This window comes from Notothenia coriiceps, unplaced genomic scaffold, assembly GCF_000735185.1.
Source record: "Notothenia coriiceps isolate Sejong01 unplaced genomic scaffold, NC01 NC01_scaffold00023411, whole genome shotgun sequence".
NCBI lineage: Eukaryota > Metazoa > Chordata > Actinopteri > Perciformes > Nototheniidae > Notothenia > Notothenia coriiceps.
The window spans coordinates 53,890-62,522 of record NW_011356112.1 but is presented as its reverse complement, the minus strand read 5'-3'; the positions used below and the strand labels follow the sequence as shown (position 1 = coordinate 62,522).

At 44.4% G+C, this 8,633-nt stretch overlaps 1 protein-coding gene across 1 annotated transcript in view; it reads left to right on the top strand.

Moving 5' to 3' along the window:
* Positions 1 to 8,633, top strand: part of bmp2k (BMP2 inducible kinase) — a 65,008-nt gene that overhangs the window by 41,509 nt on the left and 14,866 nt on the right. Inside the window, exons 9-10 of the mRNA XM_010781605.1 lie at positions 6,318 to 6,531; positions 6,618 to 6,770. Of these exons, the coding sequence (XP_010779907.1) occupies positions 6,318 to 6,531; positions 6,618 to 6,770 (367 nt within the window). The remainder of the gene's footprint in view (positions 1 to 6,317; positions 6,532 to 6,617; positions 6,771 to 8,633) is intronic.

Below are 8,633 nucleotides of genomic sequence, written 5' to 3'. Positions count from 1 at the left end.
GAGGCCCTTTTGGCAGCTTCTGACACTAACAATTGAACCTTCTCAGCTTGATTGATGCTGCCCGAGTCCACTCGACCAGGCCCCGCCGTGGTCCACTGTTTTCGGCAGGAGTTAGGGGCCTCCCGTGGCGTTCAGTCCACACACATGGGCGACACCGTGCTTGCCAGCGGCCATGCTGCAGGGGAGAGCGGAATGTGTCGGACCCGGACCTGCCGTTTAACTTCTTCACCCCACACACTGTTGCTACTGGTCTACACCGGGTGCTCTGACATTAGCAACTCTTGAGCTTCTCAAACACGAATGTGCACAGCGGCGTTTGTCTGTTCCGCAGGCATCCCTCTCTGTCTTTGGGGCCCCCCTTTATGCGAGAATGTTGGCGAGCGAAGGGGCCTCCGCTTTGGGTTGTGTGTGCTCTGTGTGGTGGTGTGGGGTGTGTGCTGTGGGTGCTGTGTGCTGTTGGTGCGCATGTCGTCCATAAGCACAGAGGCCGCCCAGCTGTAAAGCCCAAAAGTCAAGTGGCACAGTCCTACTTTCAGACCCAAATAGCGGCATGGACGGGGATAGAGACGGTGATTTTCTGGCTCATTCCTGGTCAGCTGCAGCGTGTGGGAGGTTGAGGAGCAGAAGAAGTGCTATGCTCCAGTCAGCCTTTGCGACCTATTAGCATTGGATAAGCTCAGAAAGCCCTCCCAGGGGCCACGCCCACAAAAAGAACAAGAAGGGAGTGGCTTTGTCGGGCCTAAGCGGCCTGCCCTCTGCCTGCTGCCTAATAAGGGGGCCGCGGGTCCTGTCAATGGGACCCTTTGTGCCAGCGGACGGCTGGCCGGCTGGCGCCGACGGGCCCTTTTATCTCACTCGCCCTCGGTTGCTGCTGAAAGAGCCACGGCCAGTTTTCCTTGGCCCGCTTCCAACCCGAGCACATCCATTCTTTTCATTTGGCCACTGATTGGCTGATAAGAAATGGCTTTGTATCATTTTGCCTGCTATCGTCTGTTCACTGGTGCAAACATGACTAAGTCAAATGTGATTTGTGTCAATTAGCCTTCAATGGCCAGCAACTCGTCATGCATAAGGATGTCATTGAAGTGCGTCTAAACCTCATCACAAACGGCACTGCTGTCATTTAATGGGCACTGTTTGTTCTGTTAAACAACGCCATGCTTTTAAAGAGGCGGCTCTAATTGGAGTGTCATCTGTCAAGTTCATCTGTAATTTAGTCATTCTGTTTCCTCCTTCTGTTTTTTCTTTTTATAATTCTTCTGGTCAATCATCTCTTGATGTTTGAGGCCCTCTAATATTGACCATGATTTTACAGGGGCAGTGTTTAAGTGGAGCTCCACTTTGTGTCTTGATCAGCTTCTCCTGCAGACTTCTTTCATTTGTCTGGGTGTGACTCGGTGTACGCGGGATGTGCTTAATTTGTTCTTCTCACCGACTCCCGGTTGGTCTTTGGAGGATGCAGCTGGTTTGTGCTACTGCTTTGGTTCAACAACGCAGGCCAGAGCAAACACCCGGTCAGCAAATTATGTGCAATTGAAGCTAGCTTCTTGGATGGCATATGTTTGGAAATGTACATAAAGATTTATTTGTATGCCGTGTTGGATTTCTTAAAAGGAAAATGACGGTTATATTAAAGCAAGATGGATAAGTTCTTGAACTATTAAGATTAAAACAAATGTATTTAATAAAGAATCTGACTCAGCAAAAGTGGTCTGAGATCCCTGCAACTAGATAAGATTAGGTTTGAGTTGAGTTTTTATGTGTCCTTATTCAGTTCTGGGCACAGGTGTAACCAAACCATTGATGTCATTTTTTCAATGTTCATAAAAAAGGACTCAAAACTCTTATGGCAGGGTCGCTCTCTATATAGCAATAGAAGTGCCGTTGTGTGTGTGTGTGTGGTGTGTGTGTGTGTGTTGTGTGGTGTGTGTGTGTGTGTGTGTGTGTGTGTGTGTGTGTGTGTGTGTGTGTGTGTGTGTGTGTGTGTGTGTGTGTGTGTGTGTGTGTGTGTGTGTGTGTGTGTGTGTGTGTGTGTGTGTATTTCTGTGTGTGTTTGTGTGTGAGTCACTGGCTCCTGTTGGTCTGTGTCTGCAGACCCACAAATAAACAGCAGTAAGCCAGCTGGAAATGGGGAAAAGGCGCAGGCTTCTCTCAGTCTGTATACGGGTTAATACAGTTCATGGGAAAAAGAACCAAACACCCACACGCACTACATGTGATGCTATGTGCACATGCGCAAAAAAGCACACACTCCACCCTTCATCTGTGCCTTTGAATTTCCCTATCATTGCTGGCCAGGTGTATGCAGCCGACATTACACAATTGTTTTTTTGTTGTGTGAATCACCACCGGTGCCATTCACTACTTGCTGTTTATGTGTGTGCGTATGCAGGTAACATCTGTGTCTTCAGAGTCCCACTCATCCTCCCCAGCAGAGGTTACATGAGAGGGGGTTCATCTGTGTGCCAACATGGAGCTTCCTTGACCTCTTGGGTCTTGTTAAAGGTTCTAATGGAAGAAAGACTGAGAGGGCTTTGTCCACTGGAGCCCAGCTGTGCCTGTTTCCCCACTGCTCTCAGCCTATTTTCTCTTCCTTGTGTGTCTGTACTGGCAGTTGGGTGGGGGACATTGGACTTTTAGGTAACCCACCTGGACCGGTCTGCCAGGAAGTGGATCCCTGCAGGAGGATAGAAACTGATTTTCGAGGGGTAGAATATTGGTGCATAAATGGAAAAATATATTTAGTGTCAATATTCAATTGCATCATTGCCAGCTAATGTCAATGTTTCAATTGGTATAGATTTGCCTCAGTTATTCTTCTTTTATGCCAAAACGCCTCTCTCGAACACCCCTATCGCTGTACTTCTTTCAAGACTTGTACATTTGGTCAGAGACATCCTTTAGCCACAAGGTCACAGAATCAAGCCCTGTAGCCGCAGATGTGTCCATCAGCAGCCATCTGTCCTGTCAAAATGTCCTTGAACAGAGGACTGGACCCCTACCTGTTCATATGCTGTAAGACTGCATAGGAAAAACCCTAAAAAGGGAAGTCATTATAAGCCTCAATGCAGCAAACCTTGTATGAAATTAGTTGTGGCGGCCATTTTGTTAACTGGATTAGCGTATTTGATTGTTTAGATTATTAGCGTGCTGTGTTGAACCCCTGGCCAGATACTGACCTCACGCTGACTTCGCCTGCGTGCTGCGGCGATGGTACTAATCTTCCAATCAAGTCACAGAAAGACCAGCCTGTGTGCTCACTGTCAAAAACAGATCAGGCCCCGGGAAAAACCCAACGCATCAGTCTGTGCTTTCAGCAACACGCAGACTGTGTGATGTATGGGGAGGAGGGTGAATTGGGGTTGAACTGGAAGGAGGGAAGGTTAAGTAGGATGCAGGGAGAGAAAAGGGTCCACTGAGAAAATGATGGTTGAGAAATGGAGGCAGAGATGAGAAAAATGTCTCCTCCGTGCTGGAGTCTCCCAATTCATCTGATAAGAGCGGCACATTCAGGTGATGAATGGCCAGTGTCAAAAGTCACTCCATGTTTCATATTTTCATGTCTGAATGATGGGATTAACGAGATGTAATGATTGCTCCGGGTTGTTGTGTTTGCTTTTCTTGTAGCCTCGGCCACATGTTACGCTGCCCTTGATCAAACTGATATCTTCTTTAACCTTGTGCATCTCAAATTGAATTTCCCACCCAAACACATCAGTATTCATGTTCAGCTGGGTCTAAAATGACTTTGTTTTCCTCACCTGTGCTTTGGCAGGCCACTGAGCATTTCTTGCAGCCAATCAATCTTTTTGTCTGCCACTTCTGAACGTTTCAGAATACTAAACACATGTCACTGGTACCAGACGGTAATATATGGAATAAATCATTTAACTCTGTTCGAGGACTACTTTTTGTAAGGAATTGCTTTTTTAAATAATATTTCATAATGCAAGGAAACTTGCAATGGTGACTGGTGACATACAATGTTTACCTGCCACAGCCAGCATTTAGGCAGGTGCTAACTTCATATTTTCAGAAAGGCTGTTGCCACCTCTAAACCTAATAGTTTTTCAGATTTAGTTTATATCGTATGAAGCCAGAGTTTGTAAACATTTTTAATTATTCTAAACTAAACACTTAAGTCTAAAAAGTGCCATTTATTTATATTTGAAAATGTTGTTTATTTCTACAGTGTGTAACGGAAAAAGTATTTCACACAGTGATGGAACAATCTCCAAACATGGTGTTTACTTGTGGTCTGTGATAACAAACATCACGTTAACTGTAGCAGCGCATCGTGACGCGCTTCCGTCTGCTGCTTGCTAAATTACCCTGATTGTCATCTTCTCAGGTTTCCTCCTCTGCTGAGAAAAGATAACATCCCTCACTCTATCTGTCCTCAAACATCCCCCTTTCACTATCTTGCCTTCTCTAAATCCAGTTATCTCTCTGCTCTCATGATGATGATGACCGTTGCATATCTGTTCAATCTTAACAGTACTGCTTGCTATTTCCTCTTTTTCTTTTTTTATCAGCCTGTGATGTTTTCAGCTTGCAGTCAGAATTGAGTGTAAACTGACATGTTGACATATTTGTGTCATATGCCAGTAATACTGCACAACTTATTGTTTTGTCTGTAATATTTGTTGGTTTTCCACATGAATAGTTTAAGAATTTAGTCACATAACTTTCATGTCTTAATTCATAATCTCCAATGTATACTTACTTTGAAGATCCTAAGTCAAAACAACCAATTAGTCATGTTCTCCAAATCATTCAGATGAATATTATGTCATTTTTATATTGAGCAGATTTAAGAAGACATCAGTACATAATTAAATATAAACATCTCTCTTTTTTTCTTTGAAGAATTTCCAAGAACATCCCCACCACTAAGGACGTGGAGCCGCTGCTGGAGATCGACGGAGACATCCGCAGCTTTGAGGTCTTCCTGTCCTCCAGGACCCCCGTGCTCGCTGCCAAGGATGTGGAGATGTTCCTGCCCTGCACCGTCAACCTGGACCCCAAACTCAGGGAGATCATAGCAGGTTCATACACACTTAGCATTTAAACACATGGGTGAAAACCTTGAGGAAAACCAAGATACAATGTCTTAGTAAGGTGTTGGACCTTGGTATAGAAGTCTAAAGATATTCCCTCATCTGGTGTTTTGATGGAGCTGGGGGGTATACTACGAAGCTGGTTCAACCTAACCTGGATATGTTTGAGTTAGCCGGTTGGCCTAATCCAAAACATACGCGCTCTCGCTAAACTGTACTACGACGCGGGTTATCAAGTGGATCGCTCGAGCCAGCCGTGTCCTATCTAGTTAGGTGCGCGTTCACATGAAAGGGGTGGTATTTGGAGCATTCGACCAATCACAAACATGGAGAAGCGTACTGACAGCGCAGCGTCATACTTGCTGAATGAAAAGTCAACAAAATATTAGACAAATATGAAGAAGTTAAACTTTAAACATCCATGACTTAAACACTTTATCCAGGATAAAAGCCACATAGCTGCACCTGCAAGGTGAATACAGCTGGTAAAAGAAAAAGTGTTTGAATGCGACATCAACAGGTTTATGATAACACTGCCCCGTCTAAGACACGATCTGACTTTAATTACATTTGACTCAAGTGTTTCGTCAACTTAATGTGTTGTTTAAAATAATACTTCTGCATACAGTATGTGACACTGAGTGTTGCACGGCCAGATACGGCTCATCTGACTCAGATAAGGAAATATAAGATACATTATGATGTGATATGAATGATAATGGGACACATCAACGTCTGCACTCACAGTGCCGCGGACTGTACGTAATGTTATTTTGATCCGGTTACTTATGTTGTGGCAGATATTTAAGTAAGCTTTCTTAACACTAATGTTATAATAGTCAGATTGCTCTGAAGATGGGAGGTGAAATTCTATAAATGTTCACATTCACACAGTCAGTGATTTTTGCAGGTTTGCCGCTCAGCATAAGTTACCATGGAGATCTGGCCCACTAAGAAGTGAACCAGCGTCGTAGGACCGTAAACCCAGAGTTTTCCCTGAAGTTAGCTCGCTAAGCGAAAATCCGGCTTCGTCGTACAGGCCTCAAGCCTAGAGAAAATCAAAACTTGTTTTGACGTCCGATAACTTTTGACAAACCAATAAATAGCATTACTTCATACTTCAACAGCATAATCACAAATACTTTTCCCAAATGGTACTTTCAGAATTTGTTTGTACACAAATACACACATTTTGTGGCATCTGTGCTTAATGCTGTGTCGTATGTAAGAAATCCATCAACCTACTCCTGTCCACTCAGCTCCCACCCCTGGCTCTGGGCAGCCCCCCGTGCAGCCCCAACCCAGCAGTCAGCAGCACCGGGTCCTGCAGCAGCTACAGCCTGGTGACTTGCGTTTACAGCAGCTACAACAACAACAACAACAACACCACCACCAACAACAACAACAACAACAACAACAACAAGCAGTGCAGCAACAACATGCAAATGCACAGCAACTCCAATACCTCCAGGTACAAACTTACAAACAATGCAACTTCACCACTTTTCAAGCATAAGTGAAGAACACATGTTTCAATCCCTTTGCTCCCCTCCTCAGTACCAACAGGCAGTGCAGCAGTCCCTCCAGCTTCAGCAGCAGCAGCAGCAGCAGCAGCAGATGATGATGCAGCCCATGTACCAGCAGCAGATTGCCCAGGCTCAGGCCCAAGCTCAGGCCCAAGCTCAGGCTCAGGCCCAGTACGCAGCCATGGTGAGTTCTGTCAGGTCTAAACGTGGCGACAAAGCTGCCACGGCTTGAATTTGATTTGATTTCTGCCCTTTAATAGACGTCTTCCAGATCAATTTGCTTTTGTTCAACACATTGAAGCATTGGAGGCTGCTTCTACCACAAAGTCACGACAGAATTTCAGAGCAGAAGATTCTATCCAAAACGGCAATAAATAGTTTGAGCAAATGACAGCGAAACACATGGAGACACAGCGTGAAGTAACACGGAGATGAATACTTAATTTAATGTCAGAATGGCCTAAAATTGCTCTCTCTGTTCCAAACACTGGCTGACAGTCCTCTTTAGTGGAAGCGCTTTACTTCTGTGCCAAGCGGCATTGGAAGCAGACGCTCAAACTTCCTACTGACTCTTTCCAAATATTCTGAAAACTAGTATTTACGCAGCTACTGAATCAAACACACAAACACAGGTCCTCCAAATGTGCTCTGCTAGGGCGGCGCCATTTTTAGTCTGCTTCCCACCGAACACGTACCATCTGTTTTATTTCAGAGGCAATCTGGTCAGAGCGAAGCCACAAGGGGATCGAACAGAGGGTGAAATCGAGCAGTTTCCTCCATGTTGCATCGTGGCATATGAAGCAGTTTACAGGCAGGGGAAGAGAGCACCTCGAACAAAAAGCATATTCTTATTCCCAAGATACCTGCTAAATGTTAAAAAGCAGCATTTCCCCTCTGATCTTGGACCTGCTCCTTTCTGTGATGAGGAAAGCTTTGCTAAATGACTGCACATTTTTCAACACTAACTTTATTTGTGCAGCACTTAACAAGCACAGACCAATCTACTTTTTTTTTGAGAAAAACTCAGAAAAATGGGCTTGAGGATGGAGCAACAATAGCAAGATTTATATCTAAAATCTGAATCATGAACCATATTGAACGTTTCTGCCCTTGTTGTCCACTGGCCGCGACACCCCGAGTGGGGGTCCCGAGATGATTACAAAATAAAAATTGAAAATAAAAAATAATTTAATAATTTTTATCCGTTTTTAAACAATTATTATTAATAATAACGTGTGCATAGAAATTTTGCAGGGGCGGACTGGCCATATGTAGAATTTCCCCGCAGCGAGGCTCCCCCCGTTGACAATCCACTAGCGCAGTGCAGGACCACTTAACCAATAAAAAAACACTCACGGACCACCTAACTCCACAAATATCCAAAAACAATAGGCCTGCTTACCACTCCAACAGTTTATAACAAAACAGCCTAATAATGACAGCTTAACTTCTCTATATCGCCTCATTCACACATTAAATCTACAATACAAATACAACTACAGATTATATAAGCATTTAGATCAAATAAGATTTAAAATGCTCACAGGTTGTATACCTCTTATGAAATGTAGACTACATTTATTACAGAGTTTATGTCCGAGCCAACAGACTCACAGATCGTTGGCTACTGAGAGAGATGCACCGTCGGGTCTTTTCAGTCGACCCGACGCCTTTTCAGCGGAAAACCGTCGGCTGTCGGCTAAAGGCTGTCGGCAAAATAAATCACTCTGATTGGCTGTTCAGCTAGCGAATCAGTGCATGAGAAGTGAAACGGAAGTGAGGGACCCAAACAAACTATTAAGGCAAATCTGAGATTTCATTTAAAGGAGAGGTGTCGTGGCCATTTCCACTGATCATAATTCCATTGTTGAGGTATACGAAAATAGTAAAATACTGTGCAATTTTCCAAACTCACATTGGTTTCTCATACAGCATCTCTGTAAAGTATGTGTATTCAGCAGTATTCACTTTCTCCGCTAAACGGCTCACTGCAGCGCCCCCCCTCCCCTCCCTGTGAGCCCAGTGTGCTCCGATTGGTCGGTACGAA